Source organism: Dermacentor albipictus, chromosome 1 (assembly GCF_038994185.2).
Source record: "Dermacentor albipictus isolate Rhodes 1998 colony chromosome 1, USDA_Dalb.pri_finalv2, whole genome shotgun sequence".
Taxonomy (NCBI): domain Eukaryota; kingdom Metazoa; phylum Arthropoda; class Arachnida; order Ixodida; family Ixodidae; genus Dermacentor; species Dermacentor albipictus.
The window spans coordinates 37,094,164-37,119,234 of record NC_091821.1 but is presented as its reverse complement, the minus strand read 5'-3'; the positions used below and the strand labels follow the sequence as shown (position 1 = coordinate 37,119,234).

The window sequence follows — 25,071 nt, the reverse complement described above, 5'->3', positions numbered from 1 at the left end:
TTAAACCCCTCCCTAAAAATATGCATCCCGAACACCACCCCTCCCGTAGAGCAGCGCGAGCCTCCGCGCTCTGGCGTCAGTACGAACGGCAGGCCGCCGTGGCTTACGTAGATGCTGCCCCGTACCGCCGCTACCCAGCACATGCCCTTGCCGTCACTGACAATTCTCTCCGACTCACTCTTACTGCCTCAGTCTACACTTCTACCTCTGTCGAGGCCGAGGAAGCAGCTATTGCCCTTGCCATCACGCAAACCTCCGCGAAGTACATCTTCAGCGACTCTAAACCTGCGGTCTACAACTACGCGGTAGGACGGGTGGCACACCCGGCCATCGGAATCTTGCGTTCCGATACCGTTCCCTCTCGCCCCATCCAAATAATCTGGGTGCCCGCTCACGCGGCCCATCCTGGTAACGAGGCGGCCAATTCCATCGCTCGAGATTCGACTGACCGAGCAAGCCCGCCCCCGCCGGGAATGGATACGCGCGACGCGCTCCTCACGTACCGCGATATCACGCAGCACTATCGCCTCTCTCGTCTCACCTTCCCCCCTCCGCACCAATCCCTTTCCCAACCCCACCAACACTTATGGCGCCACCTTCAGGCCCATACCTATCTTACTCCCGCACGTCTTGCCCTCTTCCACCCCGGGACGCACTCGCCGGCTTGTCGCTTATGTGACGGCTCCCGCGCCGATTACGATCACGTCCTATTCTCCTGCCCGGCACACTTGCCCCCTGCCTCTTGGCGCCTAAGCAATCCGCAGCAGTGGGAGGCTGCTTTGTCCAGCACCGAGCCGGATATCCAACTCCGGCTGGTGAACTGGGCGGAGGACGTCGCGACTAGGCATGGCCTGGACGCCACAACCGGCAGCCTGAAGGCCGCCCACAACGCTGCTTTTTAATTTTTAATTTTTTTTTTACTTTTGGCCTTCTCATCAATAAATGTTTTTCACCACCTTCGCAGATAATTTATTCTTTATTGTGACGCCATCAACCGTGGTCTAGGTGTCGTCCTTGCTCAACTTAACGAACGCGATGAAAAGCATCCCGTGCTGTACCTCAGATAGATTATGGGGTTTTACGTGCCAAAACCACTTTCTGATTATGAGGCACGCCGTAGTAGAGGACTCCGGAAATTTCGACCACCTGGGGTTCTTTAACGTGCACCTAAATCTAAGTACACGGGTGTTTTCGCATTTCGCCCCCATCGAAATGCGGCCGCCGTGGCCGGGATTCGATCCCGCGACCTCGTGCTCAGCAGCCCAACACCATAGCCACTGAGCAACCACGGCGGGTACTGTACCTCAGTCGAAAACTGACCAAAGTATATGTGCATGGTATGAACCATTCAAAAGCTAGGATGCTATATTCAATGCACGAAATTCGCGGCCGAGAGCGACCATTGCCCTCTTGCATGACTGAGACAAATATCGGGAAAAAATATGGGAAGCTGCTGAGACGGAGTCTCATTTTGCAGGAATACAACTTCGAGGTCAAGTATAGGAAAGAGAGCCAGAATAAGAATGTAGGTGGTCTGAGCCGGGGATATTAAGCTACAAACGCAGGGGGTTTTTTTTTTTTTAGAACCTGTTCTGTACGTATCGCAATCGATGTTATTGAGACAGGCAACCAACTTCTGTCTTACCGAGGGCTTATCACGACAGAAGAGAGAGAGAGAGAGAGAGGGGGTAGAACTTTGTAAAGCGTTGTTGGGGATCATAGCGTCTGGTAGGAGTGTCGCTCGGGAGCGCCGACCAGAGAGTGTGAGTTTCTGCTTTCCTAGGAAGAGTGCCACAACAACGCGAGGGCTGTGCCCTCAAGCTGCAGTGAGACATCAGCCATCACTTCAAGGACAATCCCCGAAGTCGCGACCGAACATCGACGCTTCGGGCAACCTGACAGCTGGTCACCGTCAGGCCGAATCTCTTGGCGGCGGTGCAGACTGTTAAATCTAAATGCGGCGAAGAGCATTTCTTAGACGTTTACCAGAGGCAACCCACCCCATTCATCACCCGCCTATCCAGAAGTCAGCGCAGCTTTGGCGCCGACCGTTGACGGGTCAAGACCCTCTATCTAAAGATGACGAACTGATGTGTCCTGATGCGAACTCGGCCGTTTAACATCTACATGGAGTGGGCTTCGGTATCTGGAGCCAGTGTAAATAATGAAAATAAACCCTTTGTCTTTCATTCCTACTACCGGATATATTCGTCGATGGGCTTTGTAGATTCCTGACCCAAACGCCACTTCGAGCCATCCAAATTCCATAGCTTCGGAAGCGATGCCGGTAAATGCTGTTCCGGAAAATAAAAGTTTACGGGGGTTTCCTTGCTTTAGTTGGTGTTCATTTCATTGCATTTCGGGTGGTTAACACACAACCGTTAGTTGCAAAGTGTCTATGCGTACGCCCTGACAGTCTTTCTTATCTAGTGGTCTTTTCTACGTATTTCTTTACCGCACGCAGAGACTGACGAAGAAGGCTGTTCATGAAGCACTTGACACTTCAGAAGAATATGAGTGCTTCGTGAGGGGAGCGGCAGTCACCTCCAGCCCGTTGCCTCGTGAGTGTACACTTCCAATAGATGAGGGAAGAGAACAAATTATGAAAGCATACAGCCCATAGGAGTTCTTTCCTGGGAAATTAGCCAACTTCTCCTTTTCTCACACAAACCATCTCTATGGGCTGTTGAGCTTTCATAATCTGTTCCTTTGTCTTCGTACCCCCTTGCCCCGGCAAGCGTAACAGTCTAAGTTACTTCTAACTTCACTGCCTTGCAGTGGCGTAGCCAGAAATTTCGTTCGGGGGGGGGGGGGAGATCACATTGCAGCTCGGTCTCCTCTTTAAGAGGAAGCTTGAGCTCGGGTGCTCGTATCTAAATACATGTAGAAGGAAAATTCGTTTTTCTCGGCAACCAATGCACCAAATTTGACGAGGTTTATTGCATTTAAAAGTAAAACTTAGATTCTAGTGACTGTTGGTTTCGAATTTTTCATTTAGGTTGTCAATTCTTTAATAAAGATTCACCGAAATCGCTAATTTTCAGAAGTCTAAACTATCAAGTTTAAAACTATGCAACTCAGCAATGAAGCATATCACAATTCTATGAATTGCACCTAATAGTACATCTACAGTGGAAAAAAAATTCTATGTTACATGTGAATCTCAATATATTTAGCATTATGAAAATACGGCTTTCGCAGAATCCTTGTACACAACGTAACCAATTCACGTAAGATACGAAGTGACACACCAAATTTGTCCGCTTTGACTGTTATAATAGACACCGTTTACTGAACAGCGACATGTGTGCTTGAAGCAGAGCTATTAGTTGGTAAACGTCGTGCTTTTATTTTTTTACCTTTCGAGTTTTTCAAAATATTTAAACAATCTAAAGGCCCAAATCGAAATTCCGCTTCCAACAGACACTAGAATTTAACTTTCTCTCTCAAATGCAACAAATTTCATTAAAAGCGATCCGGGGGTATCAAAAATATCACACGAACTTTACAACTATATCAGTTCGAAACCCACGAGGCAGTGCATGCCGCTGATATGAAAAATGTAAAGGCCATGAAATTAACAAGCTGATGACAAATATTAATGAAACATTGTCATTAAAGAACCTTGTTTGGATTCTTGTACATATTGAACATATTGTACATATTGAACGGCCAGTGAAAAAATTACCAACGATTACGTTACTTCCTAATGCGAAATTTGAGCGCAGCAAATAAGCTGTTTCACCTTTTCGATAGATTGAGGCAAAGAAATCGAGCAACACATGTATGCGCTATCACAGAATTTTTTGTTTATTTTTCACACGTATTCCTTTAACAAAGACTCCACTAACAGTTCTTGACAGTCATGAAGGAAGCTTTGTGGTCGGAGAAATAGACTGGTATATGTTCGACTTGGTACACCAATGCTTGATTCTCAAAGACGAGATCTATACAAGTGCCTCGCGAGGTTGTCACAGCCGTGGGACGCGTTACGAGCGAGAGGAACGGGATGTTCTCCCGCATAAGTGTTAGGAAATTGCTGTTTGTCTTTATGTCAACATTAAAGTCCCCCACTACTAACATCGGTTTGGATCGATGGACGGTTAATGCGAGTTGCAGGAAGTGCACGACGTCTTTCGTGAGTGCGGTAGCGGACTCACGAAAGCGGTATCAGTCGGTCGCTGCTAGCGCTGGGGGGATGAAAGGGGGGCGGAGCTGGTTACGAGGCCGACGACAACGCCGACGACGACGCGAAACCCAGGAACGGACGCCAAAGAGCCATTTGTGTAGCCAGCCCTCCTCCACAGTCTCTCCTCCTCCCTTCCATCATCCTCCCTCGCCCGGAGAGCCGACAGCGCGCATGCGCGGCGGCGGAGCAGGTTACGAGGCCGACGACAACGCCGACGACGACGCGAAACCCAGGAACGGACGCCAAAGAGCCATTTGTGTAGCCAGCCCTCCTCCACAGTCTCTCCTCCTCCCTTCCATCATCCTCCCTCGCCCGGAGAGCCGACAGCGCGCATGCGCGGCGGCGGAGCAGGTTACGAGGCCGACGACAACGCCGACGCGAAACCCAGGAACGGACGCCAAAGAGCTGCGCTCTAAAATCTCAATGACGCTGTCATTTGTTCCAATGTATTACGCAGGAGCAGCTGTTACTGGTCGTGTATCGTGAGTAATTGCACCGAAATTATAGCCGCAACAGAGAGCACGTATAAAAAGCAGGAGTTCTGCATAATAAACGAAGGCGAGTCAAATGAAAGTCAGCCAATGTGAATGTATGACAAACGGGCTACCTTATTCAAATGTAGTCTCCATGATCATTTAGACGTTTGTCCCTTTGTCTAACGAGTCGCGTGATCCTCGTCTCATTAAATTCCTTGGGTTGCTGCTTCAAAAAGTCTGCAACTGACTCTTTCACGTCATCGTCCGACAGGAATCTGGTTCCCTTGAGCAGTTTTTTCAGATGCTCCAAAAAGTGGAAGTCGCAAGGCGACAGGTCTGGGCTGTATGGCGGATGTTGCAGCGTTTCTCACTTGAGCATTGCCAGTGTTGTGTTAACCACATCAGCGACGTGGGGACGGCATTGTCGTGGAACAAGATGACCCCATTCGGCAATTTTCCACGTAGTTTGTTCTTGATTGTGATGCGCAGCTGATCTGGCGTTTTACAATAACGAAACAAACTGATAGTCTCTCAAGATTTAGCAAATTCTATCAGTAATGGCCCCTGACGATCGAAAAAAGAAAGTCAACAACACCTTCCCGGCGGAAATAACGGCCTTTCCTTTGTTGGGGGTGGTGAATTCGAATGTTTCCACTGTAAGCTTTGCTGTCGTGTTTCAGGCTCGTAGAAGTGGCACCATGGTTCGTCCCCCATCACAATTGGAGACAAGAAGTCGTCACCCTTATTGGGATACCGGATCAGATGAGTCAAGGCAGCGCTGAACTTCTCCGTCTTCTGGCGGTAGTTCAAAATCTTCGGCAACTATTGCACACACAAGAGCGGATAACCCTCGTGATGTTCATGAATTATGGCGTGAACCGAACCGGGACTGATGTTCACACGCTCTCCCAGTTCGTCGATGCTTATCCTCCATTCTTGTCTCATCAGCTCATCAACCTTTGCAATTTTGTTAGGGGTGAGTGCACGATGGCTTTGGCCCGGCCTTGTATCGTCTTTGCAACTTTCGTGTCCTTCTTTGAACCGTTTGCTCGAACGCTTCACAGTGGCCAATGAAATGCAATGTTCAACGTACACGGCAGCCATACGGCGACCAATTTCTTTTTGGGAAATACCTTCAGCTGTCAAAAACCTCAGGGCACCACACTGCTCAACTTCTAGAGCATCTATTATGCGCTCAGCCATGTTCAACCCAGTGTATGAGAGCATAAAACAAGTTTGATACTCACACCTCCGTGTCACTTTTGTAATAGAGAGATGCCTCTGTGTCACGTGCATGCCTCAGATGATGGACCGAACAATTATTGCGCGGGGTGGGTTGGCTCATTTTTATTTCACTTGCCTTCGTACATTAGAAATGCGAAGATATAATGGAATATACAAATGCGAAGATACAGCTTGATAAAATGCAAAAAGGTGTCACTGGAAACAAAGTACACTGCACGTATACACAAAACCCCGCAACAAAATATTTAAATATAGGTATAAGTCTCCATCAAATCTACGTATCTAAAAAAGTCACTGTATACAATGCGTCAAACAAGGCAAATAAACATGTTGCGCAATCAGAGATTCACAGAATCCTAGATCTCACTTCTATTCCATCCACTCCTCCCGATGTATCGCGCGCGACGGAAGGCGGCGCGCTTTCTCCCCGCTTTTCTCTTTTGCGCGCACAAGACTGAGCCACCATCGTCGTCTCACCAATTCCAGCCCCCCATCCTCCTCCCTACGCTTTCACTCGCACATACAGCGTGCGGCGCGTGGTCACGATGTTGTCGCCCTTGGACTTTATACGAAACATGAGGGCGACGGCCGGAATGCGCCTGGAGTGTCCATACAATTGCTATCGCAATGCTATATAATAAGACTATCCGGCAACTGAACCGTCCCGTGGCCCATTACTGTCCGCAAAAGAAGTAACAAAATCGAGATTTCACCATACGACAATTCGCTGCGCCACAACAAGGTCTTCTTTCTTTTCTATTTTGGGGCCGAGGCACCGAAATTAAAAAGCGCAAAGTATGTTGGCCACAATCGAATGCCTACTTTGGGCACCTAATGTAGCTACGGAAAGAATATCGAAGAAAACGTGAGACGCTTGGTCCACCGAGAACGATACGCATACTCCTCGGTATCCTATACTGGCGAGACAAGACTTTACGGAGAGGTTGCGCTCAAGCGAACGCGGTGCATTTCGTCGAGTCCCCACAGTGATGGCGGCGAGCCACGATAGTTTCTTTTTCTAGTCTGCTAGCCAGAAAGTGCCCAAAACTCTGCACGCGAAAATCCACTGGGACAGAGAAAAGCGAATGCGCACCGAAGTGCGCCGCGCGGTGGTCGGAGCAACACGAGAAAAACGCATGCTTTCTGGCTGCCTCTGGTAGCCCGTGGGTAGGGTAACGAGGTAAAAAAAAATGGAAGAGGCTCAATGTGTCCTCGCGAATAAAAGTCGAAGTAGAAAAAATAAATAAGAACGTAGTTACCTTGGCTGACTTTAGCGTCTTGACACGGATGCTTTGGCGTAGGTGGAGAAAAAATGTTGATACTCTTTTATGTGTCATGACGGCACAAATGAACCACCACAACGCTTCATCTCATCCGACCTCGCTGCTGGCTTTTTCAACTTGTCTGATAGTGTGTTGATTTGGCTTGTCTCGTTGTATGGTCCGATGTAAGACTTTAGAAAAGTCAGTGCACCTTTGGCGTCTAATATTTATAGTAACATCAAACCCACAAAGTTCCGCAGTTGAAATTCTAAAGCACAACTTTGGAAATGTCAATGCAACTTTCACATCAAAAGTTTATGAGAACTTTATACCCATAAATTTCGGAATTGACATCCATGCGCTGCGTAGATTCCGCGGCCTCCGCAAGATGCCTTGGCGAGCCCGTTTGCCATCAAAACGCCCTTGCAAATTTGTGCTCGGATGGGGTTGATTGCGTTATGTGACTCCCGGTGCATGGACGCTGCCGCGAAATCCAGCCTGAGTTCGCAAGGTTCGCACTGAAGTGTCTTTTCGAGCGTGAAAAAGCCATTCTAGAGAAAATTCAGAATGATTTCCGACACCGGGGATTGCTTGGTTGAGCGGTGCATGAACAGCACGAAAAAATTTCGGGGGGGGGGGGGGGCTGAATCGGGAACGAGATCGTCTATACGCCGGGCCGATGCTGCAGCTCGTGCACAAGAACAGGCTCGTGCAGCCGAGCGCAGGTAGCAACTGCGTACCAAGATCCGGCAGCTTATCAAGCCATCGTTTATAATGAAGCGTAGGGATTGACCCTGTGATAAACACCGCGGTCGCGCGTTTCAGCTTTAACCATCTCTATGTAGTGCTTGGGCGGTGATGTTCTTTTAATTTGTCGTATCCAATTGCTTTAATGGACGTACAGTCGCGATCAATTTGAAGGTGATCGCTCTAGCGGCGACCAAACCTAGGAGCAGCGCCACGTTACGTCATCACCGTCGGTCGAGAGGGAAACATCAGATAGCTCCCCTCTCTCTCTTTTGGTGTTCCGTGAAAAGCTGTCACTCCCGTCACCGTTCACGGCATTACCTGCGAATTCATTTCGATTGCATTATGAGCTTTTGCACAGAGGCGCCATTGTTAGCCACGATATGCATGAGGAAGCGACGCACACAGATCATTGCCATGAAAGGGAAACAAACACAAAAATGTGGCTAGTTGGTTACAGCCTGGAAGAGCATAATAGGGGCAGAAGGTGGCGCAATTTTTATCTTCGCAGTTACGAAAACGGCCGCTATGCTGCTTGGAAGGCCCGCCGGTCGATGCTCGCGCGATCACCTTCAAATTGATCGCGACTGTACAATCTCCCGAGAACGCTAACAAAAGTGCTCTCCACAATATTCTTGCAACTTCTATAAATAATAATATTTTGTCTCGTAGCGACTAGCGCTGGCAGGAAATTCGGCCAAGAGTGTTTGGCGAGCACCGTTGAACTCTTCACACAGTGTTCTAGTAAATGAACAGGAAACTATCGATAGAGACGCGCACACAAGGGCTGAAGTGGGCAGTACGAGTGATGCACTTAAAACGCGTCCTTTTCGCTGGTTTACTGTTCATTAACGAGCCACGTACATACCAACTCTCCCAGCAAGAAGCTTTGCTGAACATAGCGCCCTTTTCAAGGTACCAGCACGTGCACGTGTTGAACGCTCGCAGACCGCGTTTGACGAATGTCGCAGAGATAATAGGTTTCATATCTATGTCAAATCATAGAGAAAAAAAATGTTCGGGGATTCCGTACCTCATATACGAGGGTTGTGCAATAAAGATTGAGACTGGTGCTCTGAAATCTTAATTTCTAAAAATTATTCATCGGCACTTTTACTCATTTCTGTATGTCCCCCAGAAAGCTAAATGCACATGTAACCGCTGTTTCTACCAAGCCTAGATAACATGTGTGAAGCCATCCTTTGACACTTGCTTCGAAATCGCCTCCAACGTTTTAACCAATGTTTTTTCTATGTCAGAGCCGTGTCCCTTTTTACCGTGAGGTATACATAAAGAAGCCGGAGTGTGCCAGATCTGGACTATAAAACGGGTATACATACCGTTGCGATGCTTTGAAGAACGGTAGAAACAAAGGGGGGATATTGCTTTGACATGGAACAAGACACGGAACCAGGGGTAGTGCACACATTGGAAGCGATTTTTAAGTAGGTGCCAAAGATGGCTTCACTCCTGTTGTCTAGGCTTGGTAGAAATGGTGGGACGTGTGCATTTCACTTAACGGAGAGCATATAGCCAGCGATAAACATGCTGATGAATAATATTAAGAAATGAATATTTCAGAGAACTAGTCTGTCTTTATTGAACAACCCATTTATATGCGGTGTCTAATTTCAGTGTGTAGCTTTCCTGTGCGCTTGCTTGCTGCTTTTCATACGGGCTTGCACGTCCAGGGCTGTCTACTCCTATGCTCCATAGCCTCACTGGTTCAATTTAACAGCATACATTGTACATTCTGCTCATCATGTACATTCTACATTGTACGTTCTGCCACTCACCTTCATCCTTGCTGTTAATAGCACATACCATCGGTTGTGTTACTCACTAAACACGCATAAATTTAACGCGCGGTTATCGACATCATCGTCTTCGAGTAGCGCGTAGGATGACGCCCGGCGGCAGAAGCGCCGACCCAGCCCCACTATAAGGACCCACAGCAGAGGAAGGGTGGTAATGCTTGAGTTTCGAAATGTGGACGACATCGCTGGACAACGGAAGGGAACATGTAGCAGGATTGGCGGGCACAATCACGTAGATGACGTCAGTCACACGTCGAAGGACGCGCTGTGGGCCCGTGTATCGAGGAAGGAGTTTTTCAGAAAGGCGCGCCCGCCGGAAGGGGGATCAAAGTAGCGCGAGGGCACTAGGAGCAAGACGTTCGTTGTGGCGTCGCTGACCGTAAAGGCGCTTCTGATTGTATAGTAAGCAGGCGTCTACTACGGGTTATGTGCCGCGCGTAATCAGCCCGGCCAATGGCGTTGCGTGCACATTCACTAGTCGAAGTGGCAGGGGAAGGAAGGAATGTGTTCAACGGTAAAGGTGGTTCACGTACGAGCAAAAGGTAAAATAGAGAGTATCCAGCAATGTCGTGGCGGGAGATATTATATGCAAATGTCACATATGACACTGCAGGGTTTTGATCACGGGGTTAACCGACACATACTTGGAAAGAATATTTGTTAAGGTCAGATTCAAGCGCTCGGGGAGCCTTTTCGTCTGGGGATGGTATGACTTGGCGATCTTGTACTGTGTGGAGCAGCAGCGCAGGGCATCGTCAACGACTTTAGGCAGGAAGGTACGGCGTCGGTCGGGCAGCAATTGTCGTAGGGCACGGTGTACTAAAATTACGTCACGGAGGAGGAAGTCCGCCACGCCTGTAGCACAGCTGGTCGCCGGCGCTCGTGTCGTTGCATAGCGCGTCGCCTGATCGTTACCGACGGCAACCCATTTGTTTCCTGAAGCAGATGTAGGAAAGGGTCCGAGAATGTCCAAACTGACGTGCAACAAGGGCTCAGGTGGGACGTCGATAGGCTGATGGGTTATTTCTTGAAAAAAAAAATGCATCGTGTTTCTGTTTTTTTTTTATCTTACGTTGTGCAGTCTATATGAAATTGAAATAAAGTAACACTTTCGCCCGAAATGGGGCGCATCGATAGCGCCAGCAAAGTATTACACAACTGCGCCAAGAAAGATTTACTGTTTTATACACCGCAAGAATTTCCGTAAACATTCGCTTCTTAAGTCAACACGCTTGGTGCCACGCGCACACAAGCAAACGTGAACAGATTTTACTCGATGACTGCGCGCAGTCCCTGTAGGAACGTAGGTTCGTGGGGAGTCAGCTTGCCTGTCCAAAAGCGGGACACTGGTGATGGCCTCACCATTTTAACTGAGTCACCTCGCCAAACGTGACCCGGAAGTCTAGGCGCTCGGAAAGACATCACCTATGGAACCAACGGCCATCTCGGCTCGTGTTGTAGCCCATGCCAGCTGCCGTTAAGCATCTCCAACATAAGGCGCGCAGGACGCGTACGGGCTCGGCCGTGGGGACAGCCATGCGCAGCCACGACCGGGTTAGATGACGAGATGTGCACTCCTTGCCTAGCGTGCTCTCGATAACGTGACCGCCAAGGTTGGGCGCGCAGTAGAACGGCACACATTAAGACACCATCTTTGTTGGCCTAGCTACAATCGCATGCTTGCCCTCGCAGCATGTAGGCATGCGGGCCGCTCATGTTCATTTGAACTTTATCCCAATATTTATTCAGAATACTTTATTCAGAAGTGGCCCGAGGACCGGTGTCCCCCAGGGCACGGTCCTCGGGCCACTTCTGTTTTTAATATATATTAACGACTTACCCCTTCAAGTGTCATGGAAAGTGCGCCTCTCGCCGATGATTGTATTCTATACCGCCCCATAACAGACTCGACCGATATTTCTATCCTCCATAACGATCTTCATCACATTGAAAAGAGGTGGAAAACTTGATTAATGCTTCTCAAAGTTAATAAAGCTGCAGTAATTTCATTTCACCGTCGTCGCAACTTTCCAAATCCTGACTGCACCATTAACAGTTGTCCTATAATTCCCGGCGACTCGTTCAAATACTTCGGTGTACGCATCTCTCATGATCTAACTTGGACCATTCATGCTGATCAAGTTACTGATTCTGCAAACCGTGTCTTGGGCTACATCCGTTGCAATCTGTCCCTTGCACCTTCCTCTGTTAAGCTCTTGGCATACAACACACTAGTCCGTTCAAAGCTAGATAATGCCAGTACAATATATGACCCTTTCCAAGTAAACCTAATTAAAAGATTCGAAGCAGTCCGACACCAAATGGCTAGATTCATCTTAAGTGATTATTTTTACCCCTCCCCCCTCCCCCCACCTCTAGCATCACAGCACTAAAATCACTTTTTCTACCCGCCCTGGCTCATCGCCGCAGAAATTCTCGACTAAATTTTTATCACAAGTTCTTTCACTGTTTGGCGTCTCAAAATAAACTCGTCGTTCCCGCGCATCGCATGCCACGCAGCGCCCACCCGAGCGGCGACGTTCCTCCACGGGCTCACACCTCAACATTTCGTCATTCATTTTTTATTCGTACTGCGCGTGACTGGAATCGCCTTGCCGGACATATCGTTACGAACACCGACCCTGCAGAATTCAAATCTGCTGTCGAAGAAATCACACACATTCACGTTAACCCATAGGGTTATCGTGTATACTGCTACACATCGTTATATTATTTATCACGCCTTGTATTCACTGACTCAGTTGTATTGATTTGACATGTAATTATCTGTTTTTACGCTAATTACATTATGTCCCCCGTACCCACCCCTCATGTAATGTCCTTTGTCGGACCCTTGAGGTGTAATAAGTGGAATATCACGGCGAAGGCGAAACTTCGCCTGGAATGTCCGTATATTGCTATTGCAATAACATCTACAGCAGCGCTTAACGGTTCAACATGAGATAAATTCCACCGTCGGCAGGTTTAGTGCTCACGCTTGGCGATGTGACTATGGATGTACAAGATTAGGAGCATTGTAGTACCTGAATAGCGCATTACATTTTTTTTTGTCGCCATTACTTACGCCACGCACCCACGGCCTCTTATGACTGCCTTGGTTAGCTCATACCTACAGGCCTATTGGAGTTGGCGGTTGGCTATACACGTGAGGTAGTAAAGGCAAGGCGCAGAAGACCAGGACTCGAGAAGAATACAAACGACAGGACCGGCGTAGTAAAACTAGCCCAAGCAAGTGTTTTACTTATCCACGTGAGCACGCGTACTCATTAGACAGTTTTAGTTACACGTACGTAGAGGCTTAGCGTACGTAGAGCTTCTACGTGTCAGCAGTGCGCATGCGTAAAACGTAGCGGCCGCGCGCTGGTCTCACGGACGTACGTGAGATTCATTAGACAGTTTTAGTTACACGTACGTAGAGGCTTCACGTACGCAAACGTGAAAAGCCTACGTACCTTACGTGCACGCCATCTGAAACGCTTTTAGCTACACGTACGCGACGCACGCCAAGAGGGACCCCGTAGCTCCATCTATTGGGAAATGTGAACACGGCGGTAACCAATTCAACCCTGTCGCCATGTTTCGATGCGAGCCGTCCGCGCGCGCACGGCCCGCTATCGCTTGTTCGTGATCTTGCGGAACTCCCGCGCGAAGCTGTCTACGTGCGCAAGAAACGCACGCAAAGAATTGAATCTCACGTACGTCCGTGAGACGCGCGCGCGCCCGCTACGTTTTACGCATGCGCACTCCTGACACGTAAAGCTCTACGTACGCAAAGCCTCTAATGTACGTGTAAAACTGTCTATTTCTTTGCTTGCGTTTCTTGCGCACGTAGACAGCTTCGCGCGGGAGTTCCGCAAGATCACGAACAAGCGATAGCGGGCCGCGCGTGCGCAGACGGCTCGCATCGAAACACAGCGGCAGGATTGAATTGGCTACCGCCGTGTTCACATTTCCCGATAGATGGAGATACGGGGTCCCTTTTGGCGTGCGTCGCGTACGTGTAGCTAAAAGCGTTCCAGATGGCGTGCACGTAAGGTACGTAGGCTTTTCACGTTTGCGTACGTGAAGCCTCTACGTACGTGTAACTAAAACTGTCTATTATTACGTGCCGCCCATCGCCGCCGCGCACATTAGCGCTTCCGTTCACGATGCTGTTCTTCGTAGGCGCGCTGTTCTTCCGCAGTCTTCACCGCATGCGGCCTACCTATTGCACAGGTGGAAAGTACTGAGATAAGATTACGTGGTTTGACTGCAGAGCCCGTGATATCAAACTGAAATCCATAGTAAACAGTGGGTATTCCGGTTTTACTTCTACATCTTTTTTTCATCACAGTACGTTTTGACACTTCTCGCGATTAAACGCAGCTGGGGCTTACCCGGTGATACGCTTTTGCTTTATGCTATAGCTCTGGGGTGGCCGCCATCTTTTTTTGCCTACGCACACAAACCGCGAGAACCTAGCGTAAAACAGCTCCGCTGTAAAAAAATATTGCTTCCGACTTCTTCTGCAAACGTTTGTTCACAATATCACTCAAGCTGTAACTTGTAGTACGCTGAAGTTTTATGTCATTTCTAACAGCGACGTTCAAAAAGCAGATGCAGTGCACCGTACACTGGATTGTCATCTTTTATTGCAGAGCCTGTGCTCTCTTCAACGCCGCCGGCCCGTGACTTGCATCCCGTGAGAACACCTATAGCGTGTCGTGAGTACCCTTGCTGGGAGAGCGCAATAATCATCCAGCTTTCGTCTTCCGGTGCTATCGCCATAATGCATCCTTGCAGCTGCTCCTAAATCGTTGCCGCCACGAACCTATTCACACCTTGCTTTCGGAATTGAGGTAGCAGACAGACTTCGTTGCTTTTTACAACAAAACGTAAAGTAAAATGATATACGTCATTGTACAACGTTTACCGTTTCACACTCTTCATAAGCACAGCGGTAACCATTGGCACTGAACCACTCAACTTACCCTTACACTCTCGATGTTTGCACGTAACAGATGAAACGAAGCATGAAAAGCGTATCGCTGACGACGCAGAAGCCCACCGGTGACGTAAGACATGCGCTGAGAACCAACTTTCGCGAGTCATGTAATGCACATGCGCTGCAGTACGGCACCTGAGCAAAAGCTATATAAATCCACGCGCTCGCGTGGTCCCGCCAGTCCCGCGCTGTGGGATTAGTGTAATACCAGCAGTACCAGTGCATTGAAGAACGGCGGTAACGCGCACAGACGATGGAATCGATGATGCGCAACTCGTCGGAGCCAAAGGGCCGGAATGCAGCTGTCGATCGCTGTCGTGTTACAGCGTCGACGAGACCGTCCTCGAGGTGCTGTGGGGTAAGCGTAACAACAGGCTTTCCGCAATAGCGTGCCGTCTTGTCTTTGCTACCGAGGTCGAAATTACAGAAGGCAAGCAAATTGTAGGGGTTGTCTATTGATTACCCGGGCGGGTAAACGAGCTGACTGCGACTTTTCCTACCCTTTCGGGCCTAATATTGCACCCTCACGACGAGCTTAAAATGAGAGGTAAAGAGGGCTAAACGGCCGGCGAAGGGGATATGCTGGGGCTTGCTAACTTCGGCGGCCGCATGTAGGGAAGAGCACTCGCAAATTAAGGTTTAAGCGTTCAGTGAAGATCCGGTAGGTGCCAATATTAATTCGGAGCCTTATACAACGGCGTCTCTCAAAGTGCGCAGCCTTCGGACGCAAAGTACAAGGCGAAGATAGCAAAGCAAATGGAAGTCATGAAACGAGCGCTGCTGGGTTTTAGAGCTTTTTGTGCCATCTTCCCGTCAAGCGAACAAAATGCTTTCGCATGTTCCGGTGACATACAAGTAATTATCGAATTGTGTCGTAATCGGTACTCTGCCTGTAAGAGCACTTCGTAACTACTCTAATTTCAAAATTACAATGTGCATCAAGTGAAGTCTAAGAATAGTGTTCTGCTGTACGTCGAATGGTACAGTGCAAAACACTGATTCCCCCAAAGTAAGCTTCACAACAGCAAGCATGGGGACGAAATTTATGCTATCTACGACCGCATACGGAGGTGCATTCTTTGCGCACTCCATCAAAGGAAATTACTCTCGTCGGGAAACTGCACTGCGCCCGCTTCCCCCCGCGCGCTCCCAAGCTCAGCATTGCATTTCCTCCCCTACTAAACTTTCAGTTTTTGCTTTTTAAGGTGCGCCCTCGGCATGAGCGTTCTTTCACTCCGCTCCATCGGAAATCTGGTAATCGAATCCACGACCCCGTACCCAGCAGCCGAAGCCCGTAGCCACCGACCATCCTAGGCGGGTGAAGTCCCGTGTATAGCACTGCATTTATGAACAGATTTTTTATGAACAGTTTACCTATTGCGAAACATTCATGATTTGTGGAAAACTGTTGTCTGAATAATAAAACTGTTTTGTAGCGAATGGTTATGTATACATAATAGGCTGTAGTGTTTATGTTTATAATACGGAATATTTACAATGACTCGATAAAATTGCAAACTTAAACCCAGTGGCACATAATTTCAGACTGTTCTACATTTTCTTTATTCTTTGTTTTACATTTATGAATGCTCCGCGTTTTAGCAAGCGGGACTATACCCTGGCAGAGCGAGCGATCCTGGCGATGCGAACGGCGTAGCATATTATCGCGTATTACGCATATTGGCACGTGTACTTATTCATCCTTTTCTCGGTGATTGCATTTCTCCCGCTTACACATTAATGTTACCGCTCAGCGCGTGACGCGCTCGCATCATTGGAACTTACTCACAACCCGCCGTGGTTGCTCAGTAGCTATGGTGTTGGGCTGCTGAGCACGAGGTCGCGGGATTGAATCCCGGCCATGGCGGCCGCATTTAGGTGAGGGCGAAATGCGGAAACACCCGTGTACTTATGATTTAGGTGCACGTTAAAGAACCCCAGGTGGTAAAAATTGCCGCAGATCTCCACTACGGCGTGCCTCATAATCCGAAAGTCGTTTTGGCACGTAAAATCCCACGATTTAATTTTTTGATCTTCCTCGCATGTTATCGTTAGTTTTATGTTCTAGCCAAACTTTGAGTTATCAGATTGTATGCGTTGCACGAATTGTGTAGTATGCTTTCTGGAAGGTACGTTGTCACCAGCGATTTTGTTGGAACGTTCGACGTGTCATGTGTAAACGCCGACGCGCCCCTGTCACAAGGCCCCTGTAGCCTTGTGAAATGCGATCGGAGGGGTTACAGACGTCTAACGCATCCTTTCCATTTTGCCCCTCCCCCCCACCCGTTCGCTAGGCTCTGTTCTGGTGCGATTGTCAACTGCGCAAAGCTTCAGCACAAGGTGTATACCGAGTGTCCCAGCTAAATTACTGATTTTAAACAATAAATAAAAGAACTCTGTGATATAGTACCAACTGCATATTAGCGGTAGTCGTGTGTACTATAGGGTACCCTGGAGATCCTGCGCCGCCTGCTTTATTATAACCTCAGGTGCTCTCCTGAGGCTTCCGTTTGCCGGTTACATGTGCCCTCCTGGAGCAGTGCTTGTAAAAAAAACAAAATCTATCGTCTCGAAGCAAAAAGCGACCCTTACGGCTTATACAACACCAGTCAGAACCTTGCCCCTTCAGACACGGCGATCACCAAATGGCGCGTCCGTGCCCACTGGCTCACCGCGCGGGCAGCCAGCGGCAGAGCGTAAAAAAACTCGACCGCACTCCACAATGCCGGCGAGTCTAGAGGAAAAACGCATCCAACACGCGCTAAGAAACCTCCTCCGGAGCAGTGTTGCCAGGTCGGACAACGTGGAGTAGCCCAAAGCTAGAGTAACTGTAGCCCAAATGTAGCCAAACACAAAAAAGAGCGAAACAATTTTGTAGCCAAGTATAGCCATTGTTATTTTCAGTTTTATCTGTATATACATTTTCGCATTCGACTACTGTAATAGCTTTTTGTACAATCCATCGTAAAAAAATGTCCGTGATGGCATGACGGTCGACCCTTGACATCTACAACAGCTAAACATCTTGAAGGGGCAGCGCAATATGACGAACACAGAAGGCAGGAACACACAGGACACCGCTGATCTCACAACTAACTTCATTCGAAGGCATACGCAAACTTATGTACACAACCCATAGCCACGTGCTCTCCCTTCAATGGCGTCATTAACAGTGCACAGGCAAAAAACGCAAAACCCTGTAATCTAATTTTACACTATGAGGCGGCTTAAAAATTCAAATTCACTGTCATGCAAATTTAACGATGGTCTGCTTACGCAACGCGACCCTTTTTTCCTGATATAGTAGACCTCCATAATCTCCCTCGTGGTCTCCCTCGATGTCGAATGGAAGCACGTACAAAGAACTTCGAGGACAACTGGTCAGAAAGTGTTGTGTGACGTTGGTGGAAATGATCATTATTTATGGCGACAGAGACAGGCACGCTGTTCGGGATTGAACTAGGGATTATAATTTAAAATTGGCAAAGAATATCTCAAAGGCCAGTAAGTGGCGAGGCCTGGCAATGACATCTTGGTACTTCGAATGTAGTCTATGCGATTACTGTAAGTAAGTCGGCTGTTTTTTGATACAACATAATTATTGCTTAAAATTGCAGTTGCTATAGTATTAGAAACTTGCGCTTTATTCTATGCTTCGGAAATCAAAAGCGCACGCATGGCTACGGCAACACGCTGAACTGCATATCAGGCGTAAAATCGTCGTTTCGTTTTCAATCCGGTTGGCTTCGCTTTGACTGTTTAAATACCAAAGCAGTTGGGCAGGAAACAATGGAAATACGTAGCTATTATCGCAAAAGTTCTTAAGACTTCGGAAAACCTGAATCGCAAGAACGTCGAATTGTTAGACAAACTACTTTGTCACACTTACGGCCGCACTTGTCGTCTGCCTCCCATAATGCCGGCGTATAATCACTATCGCGCTCACCTACCACCACTGCCAACAAGCTGCCAGTGAAAGACTACATCCTCACTGCAGATAAAAAAATTATGATAAAAAAAGTTACACGGCGTTTTCCGCGTTACCACTTCATGATTACACACTCTGACTAGCAAACTTTCCATTGCATTAAAAAATAGGTACCATGAAAATTGGCTCTCAGCTCTTTCATATGCACATTCAAGAGTGGAATGTGATAGCATTCAAAGATCCCTGACTGCTTCTCACCCTTCCCAGCAACTGCAGTGTATGCAACCATAATGTTTACCTGCAAGCGCTGGAGGCGAACAATATGCATGAAGGCGAGCTTTCTGGTTCTTTTTTTCATTCCACTCGCATGGCACGCGCCGCCGATGATGCTGAGGCGAGTGCCATCTGTATGGTGTTGCATGGAACTGAGCGGGGCGCGCCGATCCTACTTGGCAGTAACCGCTTGTCCTCGCTTTTTTTCCTGTGTCCCATGTCCTGATTCGCGCTGCACCACTCAGTCTCATGGAAAACCAACTAGCCCAAACCATCGCCCCCCTACTAAGATGTCGAACAGCAGCTAGAAAAGGGGTTTGTGTTCGAGGTTCCGCGTAACATAGTTTTCTCGTATAATCAAATTACAATTCAACGCTACCATGTCTATAGAGTGAGTGTAATTCTTACTTTACGAATTTTCTGCCACATTTTACTTTGAGAAAATCGGTTACTTCAGTAATGCATATGCGCCAGCCGAAGGGCCTACGTGGTTCGGGATAATTTTTTCACACAGCAACGACGTCGACGCCGGATTTTCTGCGACACGGGGCCCCTAACGCCTGTCGCATTAAAGTTCATTTCACACGCAAAGGAAAATGGTAGTAAAAAGTTTACCGTGGGAAACGCGGACTAGGTCAGAAACTGTGCCTAGCGCGATACTTCAACCAGACACCTTCGCCTTGGACACACTGGAGCGTGTCATTTACCCAGGCTTCCCTTCTTTCATGTCGGCGCCACGATGGCAGAACCATATTGCTCTGTTTCTCAGCATAGCCATGTTAGTACAGTGCACTATGAAACACCCTCCACTCCCAGGCTCATCCCGATGCCCGGTGATTGGGTGTCGGGATAAGACGAAGATGAGACAACATTGCTGGAGTAAATGTTAGCACGGTGAAGCGCGGTGTAAATTTAAGTTCGTCAAGGATAAAATCATCGGCTCAAAGAATGATGCACTGAGGGGGGAAGGGGGGGGGCATTTCGCACACACACGCGCAGCCACGCTGCTGGCTCAGCCAGCTAAAACATAGCCTTCAAGTTTTGTTTCTGCTCTACGAGAGTCGCCGCTGGAGCATGGATGAAGGATCCACTCATAGCCTAAACAAAGCCAAGTCGCAGATTTTCGGTAGCCCAAATATAGCCACGTAGCCAACTCACCCAAATCGACGCCAAAAATTTTTTTCTGCAGCCCAATTTGGCTATATATAGCCAAACCTGGCAACACTGCTCCGGAGTGCCTAGGCAGACTCGTATATTCAAGGAGCAAAAGCCCTGAGATTTCCTCACGCCCGCTCTTGCTTGCGCCTGCGCACAAACGGCTGGCGGTCCCTCAAATGAACGTCTCGGCGCGCGCTACTCGCTATTGCCTTTGTGTCTCGCCTAGACTCTCCATTTCCCTTTGCATAGCTGCGCCCAGTTTTGAGCGGTCGCCGGGCACGGTTGGAACTCGAGCTTAAACGGCTCCGCTTTTAGAAGCTAGTCACTTAAATATCCTTGCATAATTTGAATGCGAAAGCATCGTGACAAATCACAATGTATAAATTCATTTGTTTCCCTTTTTGCCTTAATTATTGTCATCCCCCCCCTACCCAATGCTCCTCCGAGCCTGTAGGGTAAATTGAATAATTCAATAAATGATCTCTCTAATTAATTGGTTACGTCCATGATGCGTGACGTCATACATTTTACGTGTTCTTCAAAACTCTTGTTTACTCAACTTTGCTATGAGCTTTACCGCCCTCAGACCACTTTACTTCACCTTCATTCGCTTTGCTCCACTTAAGTCGCCTTACTATCACTTGTTTTAACTTTAATTCACTTCGCTCTATTTCATCGTGGGATTTCGCATTGCGAACCGCAGCAGGTCCGGCGCTGGGAACGTGACGTCATCACTTGGTCAAGTGGGTTTCGGGATCATCGGATGTTCACGCCGGGCGCTCGCCGCATTTTCTGCTTCATGGGACATATGCTGTCGCATTCAGAAAAAAAAAATTATCCAGAAAGCTCGCCTTCGCGCCTACCGTTCGCCGCAAGCTTTTCCCCGTAATGATTACGGGCGCAGAAGCTGCCGTTGCCAGGAAGAGGTAACTGTAGCATACGAAGCAGGGGGCGACGTCACAACACTTCCATATCTGAAACAGCCCACAGAGCAACTAATTTCGTTTGTGTTGTGATATAGCGCTATGGAAAAGCCACGCACAGTTACGACGCCTGAAGAGCAGCGCGAGTACCATGAGCGACGAAAGGAACAGCAACATCAATATGCACAACGGCGTCGTGCTCAGGCTCGGCAGGACCCAGTTCAAGGCTACGTCGCTTTGGTCTATCGAATCGGGTGGTACCACAGCTTCGCTGGCCAACCACTTTCACGGCGTGGATTGGAGCCCAATTTTTTCTTATATCGCGCAATTTCGTTTTTTTATGGGCAAAGACAACCAGACAAATTTTAGCACGAAAGAAATGCTTGCATCCGAGGTTATTTGAGGCGATCTACAACGTTATAATTGATATGTTAGAGATTCAAGCAATAATCAAACTTGGCCAAATATGAACAATACTTAGTAATAAAAAAAATACTGCTAAGTACACGCAGCTACCGCTGTTATGCAGTTGGTACAACTTCTGTGGCGCTCTTCGTTTATTTAAAAAGCGTGGTCAAAGTTAGCTGGAACGCCCGGTATACGCTGGTACAATTCTGTTCTAAATTTACGTGCCGAAACCACGTTTTGATTGAGGCACGCCGTAGTAGGAGACTCCCGAATTATTTTGACCACCAGGGAATCTTTAACGTACCCCCAATGAATGGGACACGGGTTGGACACGCGGGTACAATCGTAATTCGGGTAGGATCATAAATCGCCTGATTATACCTGTAACAAGGCAGCCGTTGTCATATTGCCCCTTCTTTGCTCTATAGCGTTCTGGATAGGGTTTGCTGTACTTGCCGTCATATTCTTCGATTGTTAACCCACTTTGTTAGACTTTTGTATTTGGCCCCCCTTACACAATGGCAGGTCTTGTTGTGAAACTTGATAAGAGGTACAAAATGAAGATTGTACAAGTCTACGCCCCTACATCCAGTCATGATGACCAGGAAGTCGAAAGCTTCTATGAAGACGTGGAATCGGTGATGGGTAGAGTGAAAACTAAATACACTATACTAATGGGCGACTTTAATGCCAAGGTAGGCAAGAAGCAGGCTGGAGACAAGGCAGTGGGGGAATATGGCATAGGCGCTAGGAATAGCAGGGGAGAGTTATTAGTAGAGTTTGCGGAACAGAATAATATGAGGATAATGAATACCTTCTTCCACAAGCGGGATAGCCGAAAGTGGACGTGGAGGAGCCCGAACGGCGAGACTATAAATGAAATAGACCTCATACTCTGCGCTAACCCTGGCATCATACAAGATGTAGACGTGCTCGGCAAAGTGCGCTGCAGTGACCACAGGATGGTAAGAACTCGAATTAGCCTAGACCTGAGGAGGGAACGGAAGAAACTAGTACATAAGAAGCCGATTAATGAGTTAGTGGTAAGAGGGAAAATAGAAGAATTCCAGATCAAGCTACAGAACAGGTATTCAGCTTTAACTCAGGAAGAGGACCTTAATGTTGAAGCAATGAACGACAATCTTGTGGGCATCATTAAGGAGTGTGCAATAGAAGTCGGTGGTAACTCCATTAGGCAGGATACCAGCAAACTATCGCAGGAGACGAAAGATCTGATCAAGAAACGCCAATGTATGAAAGCCTCTAACCCTACAGCTAGAATAGAACTGGCAGAACTTTCGAAGTTAATCAACAAGCGTAAGACAGCTGACATAAGGAAGTATAATATGAATAGAATTGAACATGCTCTCAGGAACGGAGGAAGCCTAAAAACAGTGAAGAAGAAACTAGGAATCGGCAAGAATCAGATGTATGCGTTAAGAGACAAAGCCGGCAATATCATTACTAATATGGATGAGATAGTTCAAGTGGCTGAGGAGTTCTATAGAGATTTATACAGTACCAGTGGCACCCACGACGATAATGGAAGGGAAAATAGTCTAGAGGAATTCGAAATCCCAATGGTAACGCCGGAAGAAATAAAGAAAGCCTTGGGAGATATGTAAAGGGGGAAGGCAGCTGGGGAGGATCAGGTAACAGCAGATTTGTTGAAGGATGGTGGACAGATTGTTCTAGAGAAACTGGCCACCCTGTATACGCAATGCCTCATAACCTCGAGCGTACCGGAGTCTTGGAAGAACGCTAACATAATCCTAATTCATAAGAAAGGAGACGCCAAAGACTTGAAAAATTATAGACCGATCAGCTTACTGTCCGTTGCCTACAAACTATTTACTAAGGTAATCGCAAATAGAATCAGGAACACCTTAGACTTCTGTCAAGCAAAGGACCAGGCAGGATTCCGTAAAGGCTACTCAACAATAGATTATATTCACACTATCAATCAGGTGATAGAGAAATGTGCGGAATATAACCAACCCTTACATATAGCTTTCATTGATTACGAGAAAGCGTTTGATTCTGTCGAAACCTCAGCAGTCATGGAGGCATTACGGAATCAGGGTGTAGACGAGCCGTATGTAAAAATACTGAAAGATATCTATAGCGGCTTCACAGCCACCGTAGTCCTCCATAAAACAAGCAACAAAATCCCAATAAAGAAAGGCGTCAGGCAGGGAGATACGATCTCTCCAATGCTATTCACTGCATGCTTCCAGGAGGTATTCAGAGACCTGGATTGGGAAGAATTGGGGATAAAAGTTAATGGAGAGTACCTTAGTAACTTGCGATTCGCTGATGATATTGCCTTGCTTAGTAACTCAGGGGACCAATTGCAATGCATGCTCACTGACCTGGAGAGGCAAAGCAGAAGAGTGGGTCTAAAAATTAATCTGCAGAAAACTAAAGTAATGTTTAACAGTCTCGGAAGAGAACAGCAATTTACAATAGGCAGCGGGGCACTGGAAGTGGTAAGGGAATACACCTACTTGGGGCAGGTAGTGACGGCGGATCCGGATCATGAGACGGAAATAATCAGGAGAATAAGAATGGGTTGGGGTGCGTTTGGCAGGCATTCAGATCATGAACAGCAGGTTGCCATTATCCCTCAAGAGAAAAGTATATAATAGCTGTGTCTTACCAGTACTCACCTACGGGGCAGAAACCTGGAGGCTTACGAAAAGAGTTCTACTCAAATTGAGGACGACGCAACGAGCTATGGAAAGAAGAATGATAGGTGTACCGTTAAGGGATAAGAAAAGAGCAGATTCGGTCAGGGAACAAACGCGAGTTAATGACATCTTAGTTGAAATCAAGAAAAAGAAATGGGCATGGGCAGGACATGTAATGAGGAGGGAAGATAACCGATGGTCATTAAGAGTTACGGACTGGATCCCAAGGGAAGGGAAGCGTAGCAAGGGGCGGCAGAAAGTTAGGTGGGCGGATGAGATTAAGAAGTTTGCAGGGACGGCGTGGCTACAATTAGTTCATGACCGGGGTTGTTGGAGAAATATGGGAGAGGCCTTTGCCCTGCAGTGGGCGTAACCAGGCTGATGATGATGATGATGACACAATGGCTTTTAGGCATATAAGGTATATGTAAATAAAATAAAAAAAATCGGGTCTTTCATTAAAGTTTTGCATCCATCCATCCATCGTACTCCAACTGTGTTCATTGCTTGTCTGCAGACGAGAAGGTCGACATGCTGGAGCTTGTCGGTATGGTCGAAGGTAAACTCAAGCTCTCAGAACGCAAGAATCTCGTGGGCTATGGGCAGCAGATGAAGGTACGTGCGCATCAGTAGCGTGTACTCGAGCGTCCATCACCATTTATAATTACATTCACAACCACATCTATAATCGCTGGTCATCGCTATCTATAGCGTAGACCGCTATGTGCAATGGTTGTAGTTCCACCTTCAGCCTGGTTCAATTATGAGTGCTTTACTGATGGTATACATTTATCCGTGAAGCCTCATTGAAAGGACAAAATGTCTGCCAGGTATGTTAACGCTGGCCCATGCAAGCAGTGCGTTTGTGAAAATGTTTTAGTATACCTTTTCGCGCATTCTATTTGATATAGAGGTGGTCGATAGTGGCTCCGTGCGCCTTGCATGAGCTA

At 47.6% G+C, this 25,071-nt stretch overlaps 1 protein-coding gene across 1 annotated transcript in view; it reads left to right on the top strand.

Moving 5' to 3' along the window:
• LOC135901067 (uncharacterized) overlaps positions 1 to 25,071 on the top strand; it is a 48,756-nt gene that overhangs the window by 17,707 nt on the left and 5,978 nt on the right. Inside the window, exons 4-6 of the mRNA XM_065430735.1 lie at positions 2,465 to 2,561; positions 14,395 to 14,460; positions 24,639 to 24,736. Of these exons, the coding sequence (XP_065286807.1) occupies positions 2,465 to 2,561; positions 14,395 to 14,460; positions 24,639 to 24,736 (261 nt within the window). The remainder of the gene's footprint in view (positions 1 to 2,464; positions 2,562 to 14,394; positions 14,461 to 24,638; positions 24,737 to 25,071) is intronic.